This window comes from Eurosta solidaginis, chromosome 1 (genome assembly GCF_040869045.1).
Source record: "Eurosta solidaginis isolate ZX-2024a chromosome 1, ASM4086904v1, whole genome shotgun sequence".
Lineage (NCBI taxonomy): Eukaryota > Metazoa > Arthropoda > Insecta > Diptera > Tephritidae > Eurosta > Eurosta solidaginis.
In genome coordinates, this window is record NC_090319.1 from 362,318,269 (window position 1) to 362,345,782 (window position 27,514).

Below are 27,514 nucleotides of genomic sequence, written 5' to 3' on the forward strand. Positions count from 1 at the left end.
ACCTCTAGTATGTATGTATGTATGTATAATGGACGCGTATATTCGCTGAATGTGCGGTTTCGCTATTCAAGATGGTGTTGGTTTGATAACCAGAGGATTAAGTGTTTATGAGAATATAAGGCAAATAATGTTCGATGTATCTTAGTTTGGGTTGAACTGCATTATTACAGCTAGCGTATAATTTTGTTTACCTCATTCGTAGAGCTAATGACTTTATTAAAATCACCATTCTACAGTAATTGGATACAAAGATAAGAGGTTGGTTGGTTTTGTGGTGCCGAACGAGTGAAAATGCTTTGCACTTCGTAGCAGTAATTTTCCATGTTTAATTTTAGTTATTAGTATGTTTTTTACCTTTGTTGTTGTTGCGGATATTGCGGGATTTTGTTGGCTTTTGGGTTGTTGTTGTTACAGCATAATAACATAAATTATCTTCTCCTACTTAGTGGGTGTTAATGGTCTTTGGCTTTCGTAGTGCCGATCATAATTAATCATAATTGTCAAATTATAACCTAATCTCTTGAGACACCGGAAAATTATGGGAGAACAGGTTACTTACTAATTTCTTGTTTGCGTGTGGGGATGTAAAATGCCTATTGGTCCATAGCTGCCGCCGTCGAACACCCCCGGGACCGCTTTCTTATAGAGGTTTACGCCGATCACTATATCGGCAGTATTATATACCGGCGGCGGCGACGTGGGCGGCTTTAAAAAGTTCTTGCTTTAAAAAGTTTTTTTCTATTTAAAAAAATAATATTTAGGAAAGGTGTTGTTTGTATGAAGCTTAAGGGAATCAACGTATTGGCGATTTCGGAAAGATCCGGGGTCTTAGCCTCAAAGTCTGTCAAAAATTTCAAGAGCGGCTCCTTGCGGAGGGACTGTCCTTCAATCACTTACTCCAGGAAGGCTTCCAACTTAGCCCCGGTCTAAGGGACAGGTACTACTGTGTTTGCCGAAAAAAATTTAAGTACTTAAAATGGTCACACTTTTGTCTGTATGTCTCGTACAAAGCGTGGTTTCATGGAAGTAAATGTTCTGGTCTAACTTCTAATACACGTTATCGCGACTTACGGTTGCTATTAATGGACTTTTAATACTCATGGCACAGTTTTAATGATGAGCACCAACGCTAGCCTATTGTTAAAGGGGGCATCTAGTTTTTTCGACTGTTTTAAGAGCGCTATAATTCCCGAAGTGCGAACAGTAGCAATCCTGTCCACCACTAGTCGCTACCACGCCTCCTGACCCTCATACAACATGCCAGCACAGAAGCTATAGGACTGCGAATTTTCGAACTCATACCTTGGTGACCGTCACTAGAAGCTCTATGTATAGCTCCGAAGACTTTCGAACGGATTTTTTTGTCGCGCTATACTGCCGCGAACTACCAGAGAAACACCTTGAAACGTTAGGGAGTAACTATTCGGCCAAGGGTGCCGCCCTCGAAATCAGAAGCAGTCCAAGTGGATACTATTGCGTAACTCATGGGTGAAAATAGCATAATCCTACATCTTCAACTTAAGTATGACGTGAGAATCATTTCAAAGGAGAGTCTAAATCCCAGGGACCTATGATGTACATTGGAACGATTTTCCGTCATCCATTGTAAAATTTGGTTTTGAAACAAACTGGTTTCGGCGTTGTTCCATCATCAGTATCGATTTTCGTTCTGATCTGTTGTTGTCGTTTGTCCTGTATTTATAGTTCGTAGGTACATGAGCAGGTATTGTCAAAATTGATGCTTGTGTATATTTAGTTATGTGTATGTGCTGTGCTGACTGGGGTAGGTAAAAATCTGTGATTTTAGTCGTTTGACCTTTGTTGGTTTGTTGCTTTGGTGTGTTAATTGTTTTGTGTTTATTTGTTGTTGTGTGTTTGTCTGTTGTACCTGTGTGATTACTTTGTTTCTTATAAACTCGAAATATTGTGTCAGAAATTGTGTTTATCTGTTCGTTTTTTATTCTACCGTCGAATGTTTTATGTTTGTAGATTTCCATGTTTTCGAGTACGTTGAGACGTTGGCCTTTTGCTTGCATGGAAAGAACCCTGACTGTATTATTGATGTTTGCTGGGGAACATTCATTCTCGACCATGTGATTCGCGGAGTTAGATTCGGGTATAATGTTTGGATTCTGTATGTTTTTGTTGTAATCTCTAATGTGTTCTCTGAACGTCGTTCTTATTTGGCGTCCTGTTTGTCCTATGTAACTATGCTGGCATCCGCAAGTAAGCTTGTACACGCTGTGGCTGCTAAACGGATCCTCCGAGTTAGTGTTAGTTCTTAGTTTTCGCCCTAGATGGTTCGTTGTTTTGAATGCTGTGTTAAAGTTGTATTTTTTAAAGAAGTTTGCCAATTCATATTTTGCATTTCCAGTATATGTCATATCGTCCAGCTATTATTTTCCTTTTCATTATTTCTTTTTGGTTCTCCATTTGTCGTTCTGAGCTTATCTACCAGTGCTTTTTTATATCCTTTGTTTTCAGCGATATTATATATGACCTCAAGTCCTCTCTTATATGCCTCTTGCGTAAGAGGTGTTCTTTCAAGTCTATGTACCAATTGCCTTAATGCTGCATTTTTATGCTGTTGGAACCTACTTACTAAAGGATTTTGCATGACTGATTTCGCTCATTATTTACGCCAATCGGAATAAAGAATTTTTGAAAAAAATCAGCATTTCTTCGGGTAACTTGCTTTTTTAACAACATAAGGACAATTTGAAAACATGCTCGACTTGGGTAATTTTATTTGAATTCATTGTTCCTTAATTTTTTTTAAAAATTATGCAAAGTGAGCATTTAAATTTTTCGTATAATTTTTCTTTCAGTGTTTTGTTTTAATAACTTGGTGAACTGGGTGATGCAAAATCGGTGTTAAGCTGGCATTGAAAGCGCCTGTTTTTTTAAATTACTTTTGATCGGATAGATTGAGTTACATTACGCAATTGGATTCTAATAACTGGCAGTGATGCGCATCCGTTGATACCCCTTTCGACCATATCCGTCCAATTTTCGACATGAGCAATAAATGGCCTAGACAGTCTCAAATGAGTAGAAAATATAGTACCGCGCCGGACATCGCCGCCGCCGCCGCGCCAATATTTTTGACATTCGACGGCTGCGTGCAAAAAACGACGAAAATCGGCGGCATATATCTCTACTTTCTTATCATTTAAGACTAGTTTTCCATGTTTCTCATGTTTTACCTGTGCCCAGATCTCCCATTTTTGCTCTGAGTGTGGTTTCTTCTTAGTTTCTGATTTTTTGCCACTCTTTTCGCAGCTCATCACACGACCGACTACTTTCTCAGTTGTGGTATCGGTTATAGTTCCATCGCGAATATATGAAAAACTTGTGTTTAACAACGTCCTCGTCTGCATCAGCACAAACACAACCTAGATGGAAGGCGTGATAACCTCAGAAGAGATTTCAGAGAGCTTCTCTTGCAATTTGCATCGTGAGCCTTTTGATTTTTCCTACAAATTGGCGGGACGAGACCTAGATGTTTTACTCCGCCTCCGAACGGCATCTGCAAGGTAATCGGAGAAGCTTTCATGGCAGATATAAACTTGGGGAGCTTGCCAAATTATTACCAGGGGGCGACCCCGCTTAGAACTTTTTTTTTAATTGAAAAAACTTTATTCTAAAGTTTTTATGTTGCTATGTCCAGGCTCGTTTCAACATTATATTTAAGATGACTGACTTCGAACTGCCATTGACACATTTTTTGAGGTACTTTAGCAAACGGTGGCAAATGTTAAGCTTATTCAGAAGAAGCCCATAATCCACCCTTGTAGCATGTTTACTAAGGTTCTGCGAACCAGATTTTTCTTGAACTAGAATACCATATGGTTTTGCTGAAAATTTTGAGTAAAATGATGAAACGGGAATCTCTTGAAGTAGTATTTATCAGAAAAGTTCTCTCGAACACCTAGGTCCTCTTTATAAGTGCGATTTTAACTACTGTTAAACTTTATTATAACTTAACCTTGCCCTGTTTAAAACTAAGATTGAATTGGCGAATTTGGAAATGAAGCTGCGGGTAAAGTCAATCAAAACCTTACCATGCCACTATGGCTATTACCACCAAAACATTTTACTGCTCCACAAAGCTCAAAGAGCCAAAAGAGTAGATTTAAGCCCTTGTTAACTAAAACTCGTGCCGCAAAAGTGGGCCTTTTGGTCTTTCCCGTTATACAAACGGAGTGTTTTGAAGCAGTATTTCTATTGAAAACGGAATTCGGAAGCGGAGCAAAAGAAGACGTCCATCAAGTTGTGGGTGACAAGTGGAGGAAGATTTTCGTCTCTTTGGTGTGAGCAGATGATGTGAGTAATCGCAAGCAGAAACAATTGGCGGAATTTGCTTCACAGCGATCAAATTTGCCTAGGTTTGTAATCGCCAATTAATGCTTGGAGGTTCTCCAGGACACTTCTAGATGAGGTGCCATGATATATTATTACCTCAATTTCGGTATGGCTATCAACCTGTATATTTGACGCAATTACAACCTAAGCACACTTCCTCCACTTTAAAGACAATACGATATCGTTTTAGCGTGTATGGTATGCTTGTTTCTGAATTTATTTTGTAAACAAATCCATCCAATAGTTGCGTTCACTCACAAATTTTGAAAATTATCCTCTACCAGAAATCCGGGAAAACTTAACCCTGTTAAAAGGGTTGGACCAAAGAAATTAGGGTATTAGAGGCATTGGTTACACACTGCAATTGAAAAGACAGTTGGTGTCGTGGTCGGACAGGTTCCAAATAGGACATAAGTACATTAGGTCATTCGAGACTGATTCTGAACAAGTAAATGTTCAACCTATCACAATATCTAGATCGAAGTGAAGCTAGATTGACGTGCGTCGTCCTGGGACGATCATTTCCCTCAACTGTAAGTTCATACTATTTGGGAAATTGTTGGCATAGTACCTGCCGACTTTTTATGGATATCTCCGAAGGCCTTTATGTGCTCATTTTCTTCATATGGCTATTTCTTGAGTATCGATTTTATTCAAAGTTCTTGCGCAAGTGACTTCTTAAGTTTCTTGAAAGCGGGTCCCCAGATATCTTTCGATGTGCTCAGGTTTCAACAGAGGCTATTTGTTGAGCGCCTCATATATTTCATAGTGTGTTTTGTTTGGGCTCGGTGACCATATTGGGGACGCGTAGCATACAAGCGGTGAGACAATTGATTTATAAGTGGCTATGAGCGTTTCTTTGCCTTTTCCCCAAGTACTACCCGCAAGGGATTGTTTTTGTTGTTCTTTTAGTGTAAAACACACCGTGAAGCTTTTGGTGAGTGTTATCGATGTTGATGGTCTTTTTCCGAATATAGATCCAATACGTTCCGATAACAAGCACCATTAGGGTACAAGCCCGATGCTCTTCTATTACAGACATGTGGTCTGTGCTCAAGCCTCCTTGAGACTTTTTTTTTTAAATATATTCTTGACCCTGAGGCCTGCAGACGGGATATTCAAAACAGCGCGCAATGTTAATATCGGGTAAGTTTTGAAGGCACTCGTTATATTAACCAATGACGCGTACTTTCCCCACAAGATGGACCTGACAATGTAAACTTGAAAGAAATCTTCACCTCCCATTAAATTTAAGTATTTATAACTATTGCCGGTACTGTTAGCTGCGTACTTGGTCGATTGATTATGTGTTCCAGCCTTCCCGCATAATCTCACAATGGAAAATATGTGCCGAAAAGTACATTGAGGAGCTCTTTATTACTACGTTAAAATTTACCATTATTTTTCTTTATGACTATCTGGATTTTATCGGCCTTAGATAGAACGTCCATGAACCGAAATCATTATGAAAATTCCTCACTCTATTGACGTTGATTTAGGGAACGTATACTCATCCCACTATGCCTTGTTGCTCGCACCTTTTTCTATCTGAAATATCTCTCTTATCTAAGAAGGCTCAACCCTTACTCCACAAATATGTTTCTGGTTTCTCTTTTAAACAATTTTGGGGGTGTTTGAGAGCATGAAAACCTCTTTAGTTAACTAAGCTTTATTTTCTTAAATTTCTGAAGTTTGGTCCAGTCCGTTTCTCAAGGTTTTCAATGGTTCTTCCCTTTTATTCCCCCTTTAGACATGATCTGAAAGTAATGGTCTCTGAAGTCATATCTGGATTAATCATGCTCAGAAATAAAGTAGCAGGCAGAGTAAAATTCTGTAAGCAGGGAGGTTATTGATAAACAATATATATAAGTTACCGCTGCGACATTCCATTTCTTCGTTAAGGTGATTTTCGACCACAAACGCTACGGGTTGTCTTCTTACGTCCCCAGAACATCATCTTCATAATGAGGTGAGAATACTCCCCATTAGGGAGAGAATTGTAATGCTAACCAAACAGTTTCTGTTGAATACCTAGAAACCTGGGCACCCCAGTGAAGCCAGTACATAAAGAACAATACCCAAAACTAACAGAGGAGGAACGCACTCTCCTTGGGAAAACGCGCGTCACTCTAGCTTAACTTCGATCTGCGTACTGTAACAGGTTAAACTCTTACCTAGCCAGAATAAACCCCGACATACAAAATGTATGTCCTACTTGCAATGTGTCCCCACATGACACCAACCATTGCTTCAACTGTATTGTGGAACCAACGCCTCTAACACCACTCTCATTATGGTCCGCCCCTGTTGAAACAGCAAGTTTCCTTGGACTCCCGTTAGAGGACATTGGTGAGAATTTGGGATTGGGCGCACCTATTGGATGGGGCGAAGCACTGCCACAGCAACAACCACAAACGCTGGGTACCTCACTTTCATATTCCTTTTCTTCTTTAAGTAGAAATTTGGTTTAAGAATACAGAATTTTATAAATAAACAAATTGAATTATAACGCGTCGGAGCACAACTGCTTAAGGTTTCTCCATATGTAAATGTCATAATATATATGTATCTATCATAGGTAAAATGGCACTTTGCACTTCTAAAATGTAAAATTTTGATCCCCAACCACCTTTGCCCACGAATTTCATTGCATTGTAATGCATCTCGCTTCATGCTTATGAAATTTTATTCATATACTTACTTACAAATATATATAATCAGTTTGTTACGATGGATGAAAATCTCCAACTACTCTAACAATTTACCAACAGTCAGAGCTATTAAATCTTTCCATAATGCTTAACAAGTCAAATTACAGTACTTTCGCTTAATGCCACGCCAGCCCACAAACAATAACCCGAACAAGCTTGCACACAAACATATGTAGATCACGAAGCATAAAGCAAATGCAGAATAAACAAAAGCTGGAAAGGAGTACAATAAACAACAACAATATTACTGTTAAACTTCAGCTGTTGTGCAACCACAATAATAACGACTTTAACATTCACAAACGATTGCATTGTAGCTGCCATAAGGATGACTATGTCCGCCCAGCTGTTACCAAGGAAACTCCCACCACATACCACAAACATATGTACTGCAGCATCACACCTTGGCCCGTAACCTCCTGGACATCCAGTCATACCATTGACGCGTATGAGTGTGTAGTCTATGAAGACAAGCAGTATAACAAGTAGAATAACTAACCAGGCGAACAAAACCACATAGCCACAAGAGCATAGACTAAGGATGGGAGCTGGAAGAAATATTTGCCATACGGAATATCGATAGAATAGTTTTGGTCATTCGCATAGAATTAAAGCGATAAAATTACTTCATAGGATTTTTTCAAGTACTTTTACACTGATGTCGATTCTCGTCTCGCGCGCCTAAATTATATCTTCCGACTTTCATAGGATGAATATTCATAAGTGACTTATTACACCAGATGTAAATCATAGACTAGCACTCCTTCGAGTTAAGTTCATCATTATTATAAATTGTCGCTTAACGATTTTTGTCGCTGTGTAACAAGTCACACCATCTACCCTTATTTCGAATCTATAGAGTTCTTCTTGCATCTGTCCTTCCTACTCACTTAAGGTCTCCCCGTTTTTCTGCTTCCAAATGCGGGTACCGACAGGTCACTTTCTATGTCGGGTTTGTTCATATCTGCGTATAGCTCATACCGCTCTTGCGATCAGCACCTTTGACAATATGCGGAGAACTCCAACGGCCATCACATTTTCTCCCGACACCGTCCATGATTCAGAACAAGTATGGTGAGAAGGTTATGAAGCGTGACTTTTATTAGTCGAAATAAGGCATTAATCCAGAGTAATACTTGGTGTGGTGGTAGCGTGCTCCGCCTACCATAACGAAGAACCTGGGTCGTTTCCCACGGCAGGCGGTTCTTCGTGCCTGAGTGACTCGGAATTTTTCCCTCAACCAAGGGCAGTCATTTCAGTGTAAACCCAAAATCCTGGGTTTAAGCCCCGGGCAAAACAGCATTAAAAAATTTAAAAACAAGCTTTTTCAATAAGAAAAACGTTTTTCTAACCGGGGTTGGCAATCGGCAAACACTTCAAGTGTATTTCTACCATACAAAGCTTTTGAAAACTCAACTTTGCAGATTCCGTTCGGAGCCAGCATTAAACATGTAGGTCCCGTCCCGCCAATTTGTAGGAAAAGCTAAAAGAAGCATGGCACAACTTGGAAGAGAAGCTCGGTCTAAATTCTCTTCGGAGGTTATCGCCCTTACGTTTATTTATTTTATAATATTTGTTGGCAGGAAATATGCTTCGATTGATTTCTTGGTTGACATTATTTTCGCGAAAACTTTTTATCCACACATGCATATTCATCTTCATTTGCTGAGGATCAGCTAGTCTTTTAAAATCATTAAGTCAATATTGTGCAGTGCTTGGAAAAAGACAAATAAACGTTCTTGAGAATCGGTCGGTTGATTTTGAACTACGTATTGTCTTTATAACCGCTAATATTAAAGAGAACGTGCAGCCAGAGTATCGGATATTTCGGACCGTCTCTCTGCAACGTGATACCTGCTTATAATTCCAGGACATGTATTGAGCTCCAAGCCGCATAAGGTGGTATTCCAAGTGCAGAATGATGAGTCCCGGTAACTTAGTCGGGTACATCACTTAGAGTCGAACAACTTATTCTCAACATTGCCTCTGTTCGGAGCCCAACCATCCAACTATCTCAAAGGATGATTGCGATGTGCTCATAAAGATTAGCTTTATCTGACATAATTTCGCATCAGATATTGTAAGAGTATTCATATTAAACCCTGACATGGTGCATGTGAATCTAATCTGTGGAGAATACTTTCTTCTGAGACCGATTGGTGGAGAATTGTTTATCTTTAAACAATACTCTATCTCATTACCAGCATGGGATAGGCAATGTACAATTACCACGTCAAGATATGGCTGATGAATCTATGTCCCTTCGCTTCTTCCTTTTCAGTAAAGTTTGAACTATAGTTTTCTGTGATATTACGACAACATTGTAGAATTGGTTGATATGGTAATATTTGACCATAAGCTTTCTAAAATAATTCCTAAAAAGAATTAGTGGTGAGCCTAGATACCCCTTATCGTATGCTATATTAGCTAAGGTGGAGTAATACCTGCTCTAGTTGGTAAAGGTCCAGTGGACTACATGAGATTGAATAGATAGATTCTCCGGAGTTCCAAATAATTCGAACTTGGATAGATTCCTCGGAACTTAAGGAAAACAGGGACACAAATACTTTCGCTTTAGTCCTAAAAAAAGCTGAAAAGTCAAATATAAAGAGACGTTGTGATTCGGCTTCATGGTAGTACATGAAGCTGCAGCAGGATGAGCTTGCCAGTATAGTCAGACGTTACTCATGAATTGTCATTGGAAAGTTACCTTTCAGAACACCAATTAATAATTAACCATATTTAAGATAATTATTACGGCAGGCCGGCACTTACGCACTTCCCGCCAGAAAAAAAATATCTCAGCATTACAAGGAAAGGAGTCTGCAAAGCGTTTTCTGAGCGAATTCAAAGCCCATCTGTATGGGAGCATCCTACAAGAGGTCATCGGAACTACGGATCACCGACAGCTCGTCACGTCAATCGAAGGTGAGGTCAGGCTTTCCCAAACCAAACCTTAATCTTACTTCAGTCAACTCAGAGTCTTGCTGCCTGGCTATTTGAGCGAATACAATGATATTACTTCAACTAAACCTTGCTTACTTCAAAACGATAAGTTTATCAAACGATTCACTTCAACAGCCTGACCAAGTCTCATATACCATCCCTAGCATGCATTATTTTTGTGTGAGTAGCGGAACTAAAGTGTTAGAGTTGGCTATGGATAAAGTTTCGGAACAACATGCCAAACTTTTGCCACTCACTAACTCTTCGGGGCAACAGGCAAGCAAACGGTCATTTTGATAATGAGCCAGCCGAAAATGCAAAGCATTTGGGACACTGCACAACGCCACAATGTGCTAAGAGTGCATAAGGGCAAGCCTGGCTCGAAGGCGGGAGCTGCCAAGATGTTGGAGGGAAATTTAAAAAGTGAACTGGAAAGTCACAATTTGTTTGTTACAAATAAATTTCCACTTTTTATAGTATATTTGCGCGACTTTGCATTTTATGGAACAGTGGAAATCCTAAAGGGTACAAACTTACCAACTACGCTCCCGCCGGAATGGGCTGCTTTACTGTTAGTTGGCAATGCATATGCTGGCTTTTCATTTTCCGCTGTAAAATTTAACTTCTAGCAGCAAAAATATTTGGGGATTTACAAACAGACTTACACACATATGTACATACATCATAACATGAACATACGAAAGCTTGCTGGAAGCTTTGGTGGATTAAATTCGACTGCGGTTGCCTGTGCACTGTCAAACGTCAGCCTTCGAACCGGCTAACCACTCATGCAGCCAGTCTTTTAACCAACTATTCAACAAGCTGGCGCGACAATACAAGCAGCGGAGGAGAAAATTTACTGTAATGTCAAGTATGTTTGTCTGTGGCTGAATACCGAAACGAAATGACAGACAGACAGGCAGACCGACAGTTAAAGATAGTGGACACTGGATCGCATGTACGGTTGATTCGTGTGCACTTTTTTTATTTGTCTATGAAGTATGAATGAGTGATGAATGTAGTCGTGAAAAAATTAAATAGAATGGAATGGAATGTGTGGGTGATGGCCCAGTGACACGCACCCCACTACTGAAGTTAGGGATAAATTCTCTTAAGTTGTTTCTTGTGTCCTGTGCGACAATGAATATGTTTAAGTTAAATAAATGTGAGCTAAAGAGCGATTCATAAAAAAGTTTTCTGTGAATGATAAGCACCTGACTTCCAAAGGCACTAAATTAAGTATTCGACCAACATTTTCCTGTAGAGCGGAATTAAAAATGCATGGTGAAAGTTTGAGAACGCGCAAATGGCGAATATGCAAGTAAACTGTTGATTCTAACAGATGAGAAATGGAGCTTGATTAAGAGCACAGTGAAATATGCAAATAGGATTAGAATTCACCAGAAACTCCTAATGATTACAAAGAAGTAGTAAAAGATATGAATATTATCAATTACACCGCGCTGGTATTAAAGCCAGCTAAGCAGAGTGGATGATGGATCAAGAAATAGATCGAATATGATATTATAAACTTTGCATCCTTAGACGTGACATGCTCTCAAGGTCCTTGTAGCATTCTTTAGTGGTTTAAATCCGGATGGGGAAAGTAGAAGATTATTGAGGATTGGTTTATAGATTGGCTGTCAGATACCCATTAACCTATTTGTAGAGGTTCGATATAGGCAATATTAACTTTGAAACGACTAGATGACCAAAGTTGTTCTTTGAAAGATAGGCCTGGACTCGAATTATCCAGCGGAGAGGTGATACATGATCTTACTAGAAAAACCAAAATGCTCTTCTCCTACTTGCAAAAGTGAAAGGCTCAACAATAAATCTTCCTTCTGAAGACAAAAAACAGGGAAAAGTTGGCAGCATATACCTGCAAAATAGCACTCGGAGGGGACTGTGGACTGTCGCCGTATATCGTGCATGCCTTGAAAAGCGCAAGGAGTTAAAAACAATCAAAAAAAGGTATTTAGACGGTACAAGCGCCAGGTTTGGTCGCCAAAGAAAAATCAGCCTACAACTGTCATGAGGACGATTTAATGGCATTCAAACTGACCTTACTTCATTCAAAGATTATATTATGAACATAAGATGTACTTGAAGGAACGAATGGGAGGAGTGCCTAGATAATAGTAGGAATATGACAATCTACTCAGATGGCTCGAAGATGGAAATATAAACTGTGGCTGGGCTGTAATCGAAGCATGTGTTGGTAAGTTAGCCTAACCAACTGCTCCACTCTTGAAGTGTATTTAAGCGTATGTCTATGCCATAGAGATAGAGAGCAACTACGATGCTCCAAGGCAATACAGTAACCACCTATATTGAAAGCTAAGCTGTATTGAAGGCAGTTGAATTCACCTGGATACAATCGCATATCGTGTCCATGAGAAAAAACACGACTGTAAATAAGAGGACTTGGATTTCTGGGTGCAATGTATTTCGGAAGTATTGAGAAGTAAGAAAAGAGTGGATTAATCGTCCGTGCTCTAGTTTATAGGAGAAAGCAAGTCCTTTGTTCAGAAATAATTACGAAACATTTGGTTGGACGAATGTGTCCTCACCCCGCATACACCAAGTGCATACGCAACTTTGCCTTACCTAACAGGGACACTTCAAAAGTAGTTAGAGTGCAGACTTTGCTAACGCCAAGCGTTTCCAGTCGGCTTTGTAGTGTGTTAGGCACAAATACAGTATGCACATTTATAAATAAATCTGGCACACAATACCTCAGTCGTCTGAACAAGATGGGCCTAAACAGGCCCTCAGCATCATCCATCATAAGTCGGCACAGTAATATACTGATAAACGCACTGCTAACCCTGTTTTCAGAGTCCAATACTCGAAGCTCGCAGTTGAGGAAAGTTGACTTTCTAGGGAGATTCACGTCATTCTGACACAACTTCGATCTAGACACTGCAATGGGTTTAGCTTTTATTTATTCGCCCCGACACAATGGTACCATACATATTTTCAATTCAACTGTGGAACCAAGGCCTCTTAAACCTTGTATTTTTGGACCCACCCAGTTGAAGTTGCAAGTTTCCTTGGACTTCCGTTATATACTATCGATGAAAAACGTATCTGTATCTTTGTCATCCAAAAACATTCATTAGGTTTTTTTTATAAATCAATTAAATTCTTAAACTCGCAAGTGCATCCAGCTCCCGCGTGCAGGACGGTCCCCGCTTGTTACACTACAACAGTAACTGTCTTTGGAGCATTCCAGTCTTCTCCGAAGTTCTGACGGGCACCCTTAGCCAAAACAAATGTCAAATTCTTCTTCTTGTGCTTTTCTCGCAACAAAAGTTGGAAGTTGGCTACTTTTTCATGTAATATGGCGCCAGTATCGCTCAACCTGCGGTTCGCAATGCATAAGATTGAGTTAAACGCATCTATATGAAACACTGCTTATGTGACGGGGCTTTAACTGCGCTACACACTTTATAACGTCTGGTTAATGAAAGACGTTTAATTACTTTAAAAAAAATGTACACAATATTTTTATACTCAGTTGAGCAGAGGTCACAGAGTATATTAAGTTTGATTGGATAACGGTTGGTTGTACATATATAAAGGAATCGAGATAGATATAGACTTCCATATATCAAAATAATCAGGATCGAAAAAAAATTTGATTGAGCCATGTCCGTCCGTCCGTCCGTCCGTCCGTCCGTCCGTTAACACGATAACTTGAGTAAATTTTGAGGTATCTTGATGAAATTTGGTATGTAGGTTCCTGATCTCAGATCGCTATTTAAAATGAACGATATCGGACTATAACCACGCCCACTTTTTCGATATCGAAAATTTCGAAAAACCGAAAAAGTGCGATAATTCATTACAAAAGACAGATAAAGCGACGAAACTTGGGAGATGGGTTGACGTTATGACGCAGAATAGAAAATTAGTGAGATTTTGGACAATGGGCGTGGCACCGCCCACTTTTACAAGAAGGTAATTTAACAGTTTTGCAAGCTGTAATTTGGCAGTCGTTGAAGATATCGTGATGAAATTTGGCAGGAACGTTACTACTATTACTCTATATGTGCTAAATAAAAATTAGCAAAATTGGATGAAGAACACGCCCACTTTTAAAAAAAAAAATTTTTTTAATTCAAATTTTAACAAAAAATTTAATATCTTTACTGTTTATAAGTAAATTAAGTCAAAATTCAACTCCAGTAATGATATGATGCAACAAAATACAAAAATAAAAGAAAATTTCAAAATGGGCGTGGCTCCGCCCATTTTCATTTAGTTTGTCTAGAATACTTTTATTGCCATAAGTCGAACAAAAATTTACCAAGCCTTCTCAAATTTGGTAAGAGCATAGATTCTATGACGGTAACTGTTCTCTGTGAAAATTGGCGAAATCGGTGGAAGCCATGCCCAGTTTTTATACACAGTCCACCGTCTGTCCTTCCGCTCGGCCGTTAACACAATAACTTGAGCAAAATCCGATATATCTTTACTAAACTTAGCCCACGTACTTACCTGAACTCACTTTTTCTTGGTATAAAAAATGGGCGAAATATGACCATAACCACGCCCACTTTATCGATATCGAAAATTACGAAAAATGAAAAAAATGCCATAATTCTATACCAAATACGAAAAAAGGGATGAAACATGGTAACTGGATTGGTTTATTGACGCAAAATATAACTTTGGAAAAAACTTTGTAAAATGGGTGTGACACCTACCATATTAAGTAGAAGAAAATGAAAAAGTTCTACAAGGCGAAATCAACAGCCCTTGGAATCTTGGCAGGAATACTGTTAGTGGTATTGCATATATAAATAAATTAGCAGTACCCGACAGATGATTTTCTGGATCACCTGGTCCACATTTTGGTCGATATCGCGAGAACGCCTTCACATATACATCTAAGGGCCACTCGCTTTTAAAACCCTCATTAATACCTTTAATTTGATATCCATATCGTACAAACACATACCAGAGTCACCCCTGTCCCACCCTAATGGCGATATCTCGAAAAGGCGTCCACCTATAGACCTAATGCCCACTCCCTCATAAAATGCTCAGTAACACCTTTCGTTTGATACCCATATCGTACAAACATTCTAGAGTCACCCCTGGCCCACCCTAATGGCGATATTTCGAAAAGGCGTCCACCTATAGACCTAGTGTCCACTCCCTCTTAAAATGCTCAGTAACACCTTTCGTTTGATACCCATATCGTACAAACATTCTAGAGTCACCCCTGGCCCACCCTAATGGCGATATCTCGAAAAGGCGTCCACCTATAGACCTAATGCCCACTCCCTCTTAAAATGCTCAGTAACACCTTTCGTTTGATACCCATATCGTACAAACATTCTAGAGTCACACCTGGCCCACCCTAATGGCGATATTTCGAAAAGGCGTCCACCTATAGAACTAAGGATTACTCCCTTTTAAAATACTCATTACCACCTTTCATTTGATACCCATATCGTACAAACACATTCTAGAGTCACCCTGGCCCACCCTAATGGCGATATCTCGAAAAGGCGTCCACCTATAGACCTAATGTCCACTCCCTCTTAAAATGCTCAGTAACACCTTTCGTTTGATACCCATATCGTACAAACATTCTAGAGTCACCCCTGGCCCACCCTAATGGCGATATCTCGAAAAGGCGTCCACCTATAGACCTAATGTCTACTCCCTCTTAAAATGCTCAGTAACACCTTTCGTTTGATACCCATATCGTACAAACATTCTAGAGTCACCCCTGTCCCACCCTAATGGCGATATCTCGAAAAGGCGTCCACCTATAGACCTAATGCCCACTCCCTCTTAAAATGCTCAGTAACACCTTTCGTTTGATACCCATATCGTACAAACATTCTAGAGTCACACCTGGCCCACCCTAATGGCGATTTCTCGAAAAGGCGTCCACCTATAGAACTAAGGATTACTCCCTTTTAAAATACTCATTACCACCTTTCATTTGATACCCATATCGTACAAACACATTCTAGAGTCACCCTGGCCCACCCTAATGGCGATATCTCGAAAAGGCGTCCACCTATAGACCTAATGCCCACTTCCTCTTAAAATGCTCAGTAACACCTTTCGTTTGATACCCATACAGTACAAACATTCTAGAGTCACCCTTGGTCCACCTTTATGGCGATATCTCGAAAAGGCGTCCACCTATAGAACTAAGGATTACTCCCTTTTAAAATACTCATTACCACCTTTCATTTGATACCCATATCGTACAAACACATTCTAGAGTCACCCTGGCCCACCCTAATGGCGATATCTCGAAAAGGCGTCCACCTATAGACCTAATTCCCACTCCCTCGTAAAATGCTCAGTAACACCTTTCGTTTGATACCCATATCGTACAAACATTCTACAGTCACCCTTGGTCCACCTTTATGGCGATATCTCGAAAAGGCGTCCACCTATAGAACTAAGGATTACTCCCTTTTAAAATACTCCTTACCACCTTTCATTTGATACCCATATCGTACAAACACATTCTAGAGTCACCCCTGGCCCACCCTAATGGCGATATCTCGAAAAGGCGTCCACCTATAGACCTCATGCCCACTCCCTCTTAAAATGCTCAGTAACACCTTTCGTTTGATACCCATACCGTACAAACATTCTAGAGTCACCCCTGGCCCACCCTAATGGCGATATCTCGAAAAGGCGTCCACCTATAGACCTAATGCCCACTCCCTCTTAAAATGCTCAGTAACACCTTTCATTTGATTCCCATATCGTACAAACACATTCTAGATACACCCCTGGTCCACCTTTATGGCGATATCTCGAAACGGCGTCCACCTATGGAACTAAGGATCAATCCTTTTCAAAATACTCATTAACAGCTTTCATTTGATACCCATATCGTACAAACATATTCTAGAGTCACCCCTGGTCCACCTTTATGGCGATTTCTCGAAAAGGCGTTCACGTATAGAACTAAAGCCCATTCCCTTTTAAAATACTCATTACCACCTTTCATTTGATACCCATATCGTACAAACACATTATAGAATCACCCCTGGTCCACCTTAATGGGGACATCTCGAAAAGGCGTCCACCGATAGACCTAAGGCCCACTCCCTCTTAAAATGCTCAGTAACACCTTTCATTTGATACCCATATCGTACAAACAAATTCTAGAGTCAGCCCTGATCCACCTTTATGGCGATATCCCTAAATGGCGTTCATCCATAGAACTATGGCCTACTCTCTCTTAAAATACTCTTTAATACCTTTCATTTGATACACATGTTATACAACCACATTCCAGGGTTACCCCAGATTGATTTTCCTTATTTTGTTTCCATAGCTCTCAACTGAGTATGTTATGTTCGGTTACACCCGAACTTAGCCTTCCTTACTTGTTTTTTTTTTTTTTTTTTTTTTTGTGCAGTTTGAGTTTTTGTGCATTGTGCATATGTTTATTAAAATTTTATATAGGAAACCAAGGAAACATCCTAAAATGTATACATTTCATTACGAATACGAAACTCTAGTTGTTTGTATACCAATAAAATAAAATAAAAATTTGGTCCTTTTTTCTATGACTTTTTGGTCCAAATGAAAACATGGTGTGTCAACCGTGTCTGCAAGTGACTGGGATTTTTGCACGGCTCCAGCGTTAGATGCGAAAGGGACTATATCTGCACTATCGAACCTCCAATATTTTTAGGTATCAGACGTGTATGTCAAAATGATCTGGTTTCTGACTCGTACCCGTCATGAATAAGGGCAACGTGGACTTCGTATATGTTTCAGCAGGCGATGAGCCAAGATTATCTTTAAATAAGCACGGCCCGTAGCCATCATTTTGGTGTAGAAGAGAGCTCCGATATGTAGAAATTAAACAGAAAAAGACATAGAAACGCTTCCTGTGGCACCCCTGTTTAATCCCACTCAGTGAAAGTTCTCCTTCTAGCTGCTAAGGTGCCATTGTTGACTGTGTTCAAAATCTTCCACTTCATCAGTCTAGTTTTCCATCAAAGCGGTCTCCATATAGCTCCACTAGGTCTTTTTAAGAGATTTAAATAAGCTATTGTGATTTTCGACTGCACAATAGATTTAAGGTCTTGAATTTTAAACTAAATGCGATTTTATTTTAAATATTCTTAACAAATTGTAATAAATTTCTGTTTTACATTATAATTTAAACTTATCATTATTATAAATTTGCAGTGCAGTAAATTAAATGCTTTTAATACTCAAAAAAAAAACCTAAACCAGGATCGATGTTCTTTTAAAACTGTACAGAATGCGCTTCAACATGTTTTGCAAAGTGAACATATCAGATGTGGTCTAGCTCATAGACTCTATGTATTCAAGTTTTATAAATATCAAATATATATAGGTACAATCATAGCGTTTAAGTTTAAGTGCTGAATCTGTCTTAAAAATCTGCAAGTACATACAAATAATAACTAAAAGCTACTATGTTGGAATGATGATCGTCATTATAACTACTTTACTACAATATTGTCAATATAAACTAAAGCGCTTAATATTAAATGCTTCATGGTTAACAATTTTGCCCATTTCGTGTACTTATGGCATATAACGTGGTGGCATGTATTCATACATACATATGTATATATAAAAATTGCCAGCACAACTTTAGATATCGAGTCTCATGTTTGCAGTCTACACACCTTGGAACTACTGAATGCGTGTATTGTGACTGTATATACTCCAATTCTTAGCTCACAATTCTCTGAGTTCATTTTACCAAATTAAACATTATGTGAACCATCCTCACGATTCTCATACGCCCAGAATTTGTGAAATTCTATTAAGATGGAGACAACAGTTTCTGCTTGTCCACTGAAATTTGAAGAGAAAGATGCGGGTAATGAACTGCACTTACATACATAAATGATATTAAAGTTTAATTAGTACATAAGCATGATGTGCTATTTTTGTTCACATTGGTGTACTTTATGTAATTGATTTCTACTTATATGGATCATTCCATAACAAATACGACAAATTGGTGGAAATAGAACTTCTAAATATGAATATCCGTAAAATTATTGCATTTAGCAAGCGAGACCCAACTTCTTTATCGGCTGGTAGACTTATGTCAGAGTTCACGGTGTGTTGAGATTGTCAAGCATTATTCTATTTTCTATAGATGCCTGATGTCGAGACGCTAACGAAGAAAACTTTAGATTGTACAGCAAAGTACGAGTTTTGAATGGCTGCATCCAATTCGGAGGAAGTCAAAGGAAGCTCGCAGTTTCAGAGCATAGGTGTTGGATCCACATTGAAATTAAAAGAAAAGTTGGTGTCATGCGGAGACACAATACAGGTAGGACATACATTGCGTATGTCGGGGTTGATTCTGGATATGAAAGAGTTGAAACTAATGCAGTATCAAAATCGCTGTCATAGCAATGCGCGCCTCCCTGTGAAGTCTGCTTTCCGGTCCTGCGAGTTTCGGGTATTATACGCTGAGAACGAGGTTCGTCGGGCATTTAACGGCATGAAGTTTGGCGACTCTTTGTGGCAAAGAGACCCCCCCTCCCCCCGCAGATTTTTGAAGTGTGTTTTCGATGACGATAAACGTTTGCGCGAGTCATATCCGGTAACTCGGAAACGATTTTATATGGAGAAGTCGAACCTTTCGGCTTGTCCCATCCAACACCCTCCTCTTCCGTTGAGCTTAGGATATGTTAGGTTAGGTATACACTCTATTTGTAACAGGGCCCGACTCATTAGGGCGAGGTTGACAATTCTTTTCTATAAGCAGAGCAGCTTTAAATTGAACTCAAACAGCTACTTGTATCCTAATCTTTCTAGCCAAAATTTAGGCTGTTACGTTAAGATGGAACAAACCTTATGAGGGTATACGGCCCTTACTTATATTTTTAAGTGTTAACATATACTCTTACATACCAATTAATTAAATCCTGCAGCGTTATTTTGAATGGAACCTTAGGCTTGACCATATCGAAAATTTCATCTTTTAAATCCTCAAAATTTACCGCCTCCGCATTAACCGCATTTATTTGCTCTTGAATGCCTTTGAAAAAGTAATGCAGTGTCTGACCGGTCAAATAACCTTTGTGTTGTACATCCAATATGCGAAAGAGATAGTGTAGCGATTGCGGCTCATGCCGATTATCCAGCGCCAAAACAAAATCCAGAAATGTTTTATAATCCATTTCACCATCAAATGTGCGGCACTCATCGAAAACGCGATCAAGAAATACTGAAGTTAGTGTACCACTACCATAACCAGCCAATTCTTTTTTACTCAGCATACCATTATGATCTGTATCTAAATTCAAGTAGTTGCCATACACTGTGAGTACTGAAGGCATAGAGAACCAATTAAGTTCTTGTGTCTCCTTAGGTGCCTCTTCATCGCGCAACTCTAACAACTCGGTCAACAAACCAGATGCGAGTATATCACGTATACGTATGCGTCCAGTATGTAGAGGATCGAGAAAGAAGAAAAACTTTTTCACCACCGTACAAACATAGAAGCTTTGAAAGGATGGTTGTACACAATTGCTGATTTGCGCAAGCGTCGGTATAATGTCGATTATATAATTTTCCATGTCGATTTCGCGCAGGTAACCTTGGCCAATTTCATCGTAAAACGACAAGCCAATGCGTCCTTGCGTCAGCCAAACTTTGCGCATCGTATAATTAAATATAGATGCGATCTCAACTTTGCCTGCGTAATGAACTATACAAGCGATTAGTTAAAATCATACGGGCAGACGGAGGAAGCATTTCTTTTGACTCACCTGGATACATGGAATGGCATTGTAATTTAGCAAATAACCGTGCCGTTAAATATTTTCGACATTTTGGACTAACATCCTCCAGCAGCTTCAGGTAATCATCATAACCAATTAATTGTTGCCCTAAAGTAGTTACTTGCGTGCAGTGTTTCTCCAATAGCGTCCACAGTGCGCTCAATTCATCATTGTCCAACAACTCTTGTGAACGTTTTTGTAGGAAAAGGGAATGTGCCTCCTTACGCAAGTTCTGTCGTAATGTATTTGTAGGTGGCGGTGGCGCATGATAAAATTTTGGAATTGTTGTGTAAGTGTGATGTTCCAATTGTGGCGCTGCTTTAAGTAGGTCATCTTCATCGAATTTGCGCAATTCCTCTTCACTTGGTTTCGCGCTCGCCACTTCAAGATTTTCAAATTCTCTCACAATATCTGGATCAAGTTCCATTACCCAGAGATCTTAATACTTTCAGGTATTTAAAAATAAAATTGTTTTATATACAATTATTTTTATGACGGAGTAAAAGTAAACAAAGATTCCATGCTCAGCTGATTTACATAGCGTTATATGTGTACAAATCGACCTTGACGTCACCTGCGGTGCTGCCACACCGTTCAAGAAAGTGATCGCAATGACAGTATTTTTTTGGTGCAAAGCTTTGCTAACAGTGTGCTCTTAATAAAGAGAAATAATAATAGCCGGTTTTTTTTTTTTAAACGCGTATATGTTTCGTTTGCGCGTAAAAAAAAACGCCTATCCTCGCTTAGATAATGCTTGGGAGACCCATTTAGCGGCAGTGGTTAAACAACTAGCTACAGTACAGGGTGTACCGAAAAGCGGAGACACAATCCTCTGTTGTATTTCTGTGGATAACATATAGCTTAATCAGTTGTGATAAATGGTGGACGCGCATAGAATACACAGAATTAGTGCATCAGTTACATCTGAGTATAATGCGTATTGAAATTTAGTAGTACTAATTTTATGCGTAGCAATTTCAGAGGTGTATTTAAAGTTTTTCGCTTAGCAGTCCATATAAAGTTTAAGCGTAAAGGTATATAGATGTGAAAAAAGGGCTAATATTGAGTTTCGCCCTTGTACAATCCTATAAAAGTTGTATTAAAATTGTTCGCTGTAAAAAAATATATGCCAGTTTTATTTAACCAAAGAGATATTTCTCAGCTGATCTTGAGAATTTCAAACAACATAAATTAAATTTTAAAACATTTTCTTTTTACAGGTTCTAACATAAAAGTTGCATCAGCAATACTGAATTGTATATTAGCCAGACAGTTATGTTTTGAAGATCCGTCGTGTTCCGCCATTTTGGAAATAATTCCTAGAGTATGTGGACCTATACCAGGTATGTAAGATCAACTTAGTGTATATTATATTGAGTCATAATTTGCTTACTCTCTGCGTCCGAAAAATGGCTCTGGAAAATTGGCCTTATTTTTTTTTTTTTTTTTTAATTAAGACCAAGAAAGCGTACGTACCCTATGCACCAAATATTCGGAATTTAGGTTAAGTTGAAACAGCCCGTCCGATAAGTACCTCTCATTCGCTGAATTCGCATGTAACCATAAGTATGTAAGACTGGACTGAAAAGCCAATAAAGAACCAGACCCCGAACTCTCTGAGTGTGAGTTTTGAAATGTGAACTTTTCGTTCATATTTGTATGAAAAATTCGCATTTACAGAATCACCAGCTAAGACCTTTGTTGTGAAATAACTCTGTCCTCTTTACTAGTACTACAAGTTTTATAAGACCGATCCTACTTATTGCTTTTAGATCAGCGTTTTGTCCTCTTCTATTAGCCGGAAACATTATCTGATTAATTTAGTAACTACAATACATAATGCTTGCTCATCCTTCAGCTCGCAGATCATATTTTTGCTTCAGTGACCAGACCAAATTTATTTTCGCGTAATGCTAAAAGTCCTCTATAACGTTGTTATTCTAAATTCAAATAACTTGTCCACGGTCTTTGACACTGCAGTTCCGTGCTTGATTTCACACTTACCTGCTCGGCTGATCATGTGTAACTCTTGCCTTCTTATTATAGTACACAAGGTGATTTGGACGTTTATCGCATATGCTTCGAGGGATGCGCTATCCTTCGCTCAACTTGTACTGCGTATTAGCACCTTAAGGCCGGGTTTTTCTGTACAAGTTCAACTCAGTTTGTCAGTTAAACTACGCTTAACCTCATTCTGCAGTTTTTCAGTCTACTTTAACTGAAGTTTGAGCTGAGTTTAAGCGCCGATCTGGCCGATCGAAATAGTGGCTCAACTCGAGAACCATATCGTACTCAGCAAAAGAGGGAATTTTTTATAAAATAAAAAATGCTAATATAGAAGTTGGAGAAATTTAATTCCCAACTTGTTCTCTAACCGGATTCGAATGTAAGATTCCATACCACAGTATTTTCACGAAAATAAAATAAAATATATATAATTTATTTTTGATTAATTAGGCTTCATTACTGCTATCAACCAGATGTTTATTTCTCACAATAAACAGCTGCTGGTTTTGGTGGTACTTGATTGGAGTTTTGTTTTTAACTCCATCGCAACTCGATATCCAATGTGGGATATCAACTGGAGAAATGTGTTCAATATTCATTTGAGAACTGTATATTTCGAAAAATCTTTCCAAGGTCGGAAAATAATTTAAGAATGACGTCTTAAGGAAGTTTTCGACGATGGAGATTCGAGAACTGTACATTTTACGAAATTTCTCCGAGGTTGGATAGTGATTGGAGAATGAAGTTCGATATCAACTAGAGAACTACCTGATTTAAGAATAATTAAATAATGATGTTGGATATCATCTCCGGAACTAGATATATTTCGCTGAAGAAATTTGTTTTCCATGTTTGTTGGGTAAACAAAATCCAGCTGTTGCCGTATCTAAAAATTATCTAGATAATAAAAAACCAATGTTGCCGCACAAAAAACCTACCCCAAAGGCGGCCTTAAACTGTGACTGAAATTTGCTCAGTAGTTTAACTGGAGTTTAAATTTGACTAGAGTTTAAGCAAACTTAGTTTAAGTTTAGCTTAACCAACTACTGAAAAACCGGGCCTAAGACACCTTTGGTTACTTTGGTAAATGAGCTTATCGTTTTATAGGCTGCCTCATCTACAAAAGTGGACTGGGCTGCAGTTTACACAGATTACCTCCAGTATATCTGCTGCTTTAGTTATGGCTATCACTTCCACCTAAAAAACATAACATTGATCTGATAGCTAGTTAATTCTGCTTAAATACTTCCAAATAAGAGAGGGAGGGTGCTGCATCTAATGTCCATCCCAATATTATTTTTCAATATAAATAAAAAAATGCAGTGTTTTGGAGATCTTTATTCTGTTTTCCAGATTGAGATCTACAAGAAAGAATTTTTACTGTGATTTTTTTTTTTTTGCAATAATAGCCTTTGTAGCTTGAGCTTAGTCCAAATCGGGCTCCTACACCGCCCAGTGATCAGAAGTGAAACCATTGTGAGATATCCAGACATGTATACCCCGGAGTACCCGATGCATCCGAGAGCTTATTGATGTGAATAATTTGCCACTTATGATAACCGGAACCTCTTCTGCTTGCGGTGTTAAATGTTCCACCAATAACTCCCTAAGAAGTTGATTTATAACAAAAGCCGGCAGCTTGTCTTAAGACATTATGTTAACCCCAGTAAGGTTCAGAAAAATATCAAGGGCGTTCTCCTTCAACTTCAAGGGTTACTTTATGTTTATAGCTACTATATATATACAGTGTCTATCCAGTGGCATTTAGTGTAAGCTAGCTTTTTTTAGTTAATAATCGACTTTATATGTCAGTAAAATCGCCTCGTAAGGGTTTTGAGCAGACGGTTGCCAGCCTTATGATCTTTAGTATTTATGGTATAAAAGATTATCCCACCCACCCACGATTATCATGGTCGTTCTTCTCGACATTTGCAGCATGACGATGAATATTCCCTCCGAACTCGCCGGTTTAAACTTAGAAAAAGTATGATACTAGCCATCAACCTTCCTGCCTGTTTCCGATGAAGCCCCAGCCCTTTACTCCACAGTAGGGACTTGGTTCGCCTTTGTTTCTCTTTATAGGGCAGGATTTATTAAATGCATTTAATGATGTCCTTGGCTTTATCCAACTGTTGTACAGTGATTATATCCTTGTATTACCCCAGTTTTCGGTTTAACATTTTTGGGAATTAGGTGCATTCCTTTATTTTGGGATTTTAAGGCTTTGCCTTTTCCATCATCTTTAGAGGTATGATCATCCATTTTTGAACTCTCCTGGAAGAGATTCTACATTGTCAACCAAACAGAAGGATGCGAGGATAAGGGCCAGTTCATTTTTCTGCTCAATAATGTCTTCAGAGCTAAACTTAGGCCTGGTTTTTTAGTAGTTGGTTATTTGATTATTCTCTAGTCAAACTTAAACTCCAGTTAAACTATTGAGAAGTTTTTCAGTCACAGTTTAAGGCCGCCTTTGGGGCAGGCTTTTTTGTGCGGCAGCATATGTTTTTTATTATCTAGATAATTTTTAAATACGGCAACTGCTGGATTTGGTTTACCCACAAACATTTAAAAGATATTTTTACAGCGAAATATATATCTAGTTCCGGAGGTGATATCGAACATCATTATTTAATTATTCTTAACACATATAGTTCTCGAGTTGATATTCAACTTCATTCTCCAATCCATATCCAACCTTTGAGAAGTTTTGCAAAATTCAGAGTTCTCGAGTTGATCTCCAACGTTATTATCATAATCAAATTATTATCCTATTTGATAAAATTTAGTAGCATTAAATGTTGCAATTAATTAGATTAGTTGGGCTGAAAGGCCTCGGTTATTGAAAAAAACTTCCTTTTGGTTTGTTTTATATTCATAAATTTTAATTTTGATCGATATTTCGACTTCAGTCTGAAGTCATCATGAGGGACATATGTACATGTATGATCGACTTCGACGTCCATATGTCTCTGATGATGACTTCAGATTGAAGTCGAAATATCGACCAAAATTAAAATTTATGAATATAAAACAAACCAAAAGGAAGTTTTATTCAATAACCGCGGCCTTTCAGCCCAACTAATCTAATTAATTATTATCCTATTATATCCAATTTGATAGATTTTGAGAAATGTAAAGTTCTCAAATGAATATTCAACACATTTCTCCAATTGATATCCTACATTGGATGTCAAGTTGAGGTGGAGTTAAAAAAAAATTTCCAAGGTGGTACCACCAAAACAAACAGCTGTTTATTGTGAGAAATAAACACCTGGTTGATAGCAGTAATGAAGCGGTAATGAAGCGTAATTATTAAAAATTAAATTGCACATATTTTATTTTATTTTCGTGAAAATACTGTAATATTGGAATCTTATATTTGAGTCTAGTTAGAGAACCACAAGTTGTTAATTAAATTTTTTCAACTTAAGTAATAGCATTTTCTGCTTTATTAAAAATTCCCTCTTTTGCTGAGTACGCTATGATTCTCGAGTTGAGCCACTGTTTCGAAACAACTCAACATGAGTTCTAATGGTACTCAAGCCCAAATGCTTGTTGGCTATATTCGAAGCCATTTCGAACGAACGAAAATAACTGATAGGTTAACTTGAGTTTAAACCTGCCAGATCGGCCGCTTAAGCTCAGCTTAAACTTCAGTTAAAGTAGACCGAAGAACTGCAGAATAAGATTAAGCGTAGTTTAACTGACAAACTGAGTTGAACTTGTACTGAAAAACCGGGCCTTAGACAGTAGACATGAGTATAGGAGAGTAGTTGTCTTTGGTAGCGATGTTAAAAGAATGCCATGAATAGTCACTTACTTGCATTTACAAAGGAAATTAAATTTTCTTTATACGAAGTGAGCTTGCACATTGTTACTCGACTTGTGTTATTCTTTAACCTTTGTAAGTGGTTGCAATATGACGTACTTTTATATATGAAAAAGTATGTTTGTACTTAACCTTGTTTTTAGTACTTGTATGCATAGATTCAACTGTGCTAAAGGTAATAAAATTAATTCTCTTATTTTAATTTTATCGTGCATTGTCTGGAAGTTTTGTATGCATGTAGTTATGTACGTTAGCACTTTGCAATTGTAAGAATGACTCTGGACATTAAAAGCAATTTCTCCACCTTACGTACTTACGTTACATACATACATAACATAAGGATACTCGTATACATAAGTGCTTCAAACGTACAATGAATCCAATTAAATGTACAGTGCCATAAAGGCTAACCGCACACGTATGAGTTGAATTTAGTACGTAGTTGAGTTCGCCATCAAAGGATGGCTTGCATACCTTGGCAGTATATCGAGGTGCGCAAAGTATTATTTAATAATCTGCTACATATGTACGATATCGTGAAAGCTTCCGCTTGTGCAAAGTACAACTTTTTCCCAACGGCTTACAAATTATATAGAATAGCCAAGTGCATATAATATTATCCCTATTATATGCTGCGAAGTGATTTAAGGGCAGTTATGTCTTAAAAATTTTTACGTACTATAGTAGACGTCATGGAGACTTTAATAATAAAAAGAAGCCTTGCAAGGTTATTAGCTATGATATTTCAACTTAGTTTAATCCATAAAACAGGGAAAAACAACATTAAAATACTTTAGAATGAGTTTTTCTTACCGGGGTCGCCCCTCTGCAGAGGTTAAGCAAAACCTCTGCTTTTAAAAACTTCTCAGCGA

At 38.4% G+C, this 27,514-nt stretch overlaps 2 protein-coding genes and 1 long non-coding RNA gene across 9 annotated transcripts in view; 2 read left to right on the forward strand and 1 right to left on the reverse strand.

Moving 5' to 3' along the window:
* The window catches only part of Gfrl (Glial cell line-derived neurotrophic family receptor-like), a 590,185-nt gene that overhangs the window by 402,135 nt on the left and 160,536 nt on the right, over positions 1-27,514 (forward strand). For all 7 annotated transcript variants that reach the window (XM_067762822.1, XM_067762821.1, XM_067762823.1 and 4 more), the window contains one exon: positions 22,027-22,149. In XM_067762822.1, the coding sequence (XP_067618923.1) occupies positions 22,027-22,149 (123 nt within the window). The remainder of the gene's footprint in view (positions 1-22,026; positions 22,150-27,514) is intronic.
* LOC137238157 (uncharacterized) lies at positions 11,859-18,466 on the forward strand. Its single transcript, XR_010949121.1, has 2 exons — positions 11,859-12,243; positions 18,219-18,466. It is a non-coding gene; the product is annotated as an uncharacterized lncRNA (long non-coding RNA).
* LOC137238156 (serine/threonine-protein phosphatase 2A regulatory subunit B'' subunit gamma-like) lies at positions 18,113-21,329 on the reverse strand. The gene is made up of 3 exons (XM_067762827.1): positions 20,795-21,329; positions 19,935-20,733; positions 18,113-18,860 (listed from the first exon to the last, which is right to left on the reverse strand). Exons 1-3 carry the CDS (start codon positions 21,231-21,233, stop codon positions 18,770-18,772), a joined length of 1,329 nt encoding a protein of 442 aa, XP_067618928.1. The 5' UTR covers positions 21,234-21,329; the 3' UTR covers positions 18,113-18,769.

Coding starts and splice junctions, on each gene's coding strand:
- LOC137238156 (XM_067762827.1), bottom strand. CDS start 21,233: ATGGAACTTGATCCAGATATTGTGAGAGAATTTGAAAATCTTGAAGTG. Junction 20,734..20,794: donor ATGCCATTCCATGTATCCAG/GTGAGTCAAAAG, acceptor TCGCTTGTATAG/TTCATTACGCAGGCAAAGTT. Junction 18,861..19,934: donor CTGCAGGATTTAATTAATTG/GTATGTAAGAGT, acceptor TTCAAATTTCAG/TGGACAAGCAGAAACTGTTG.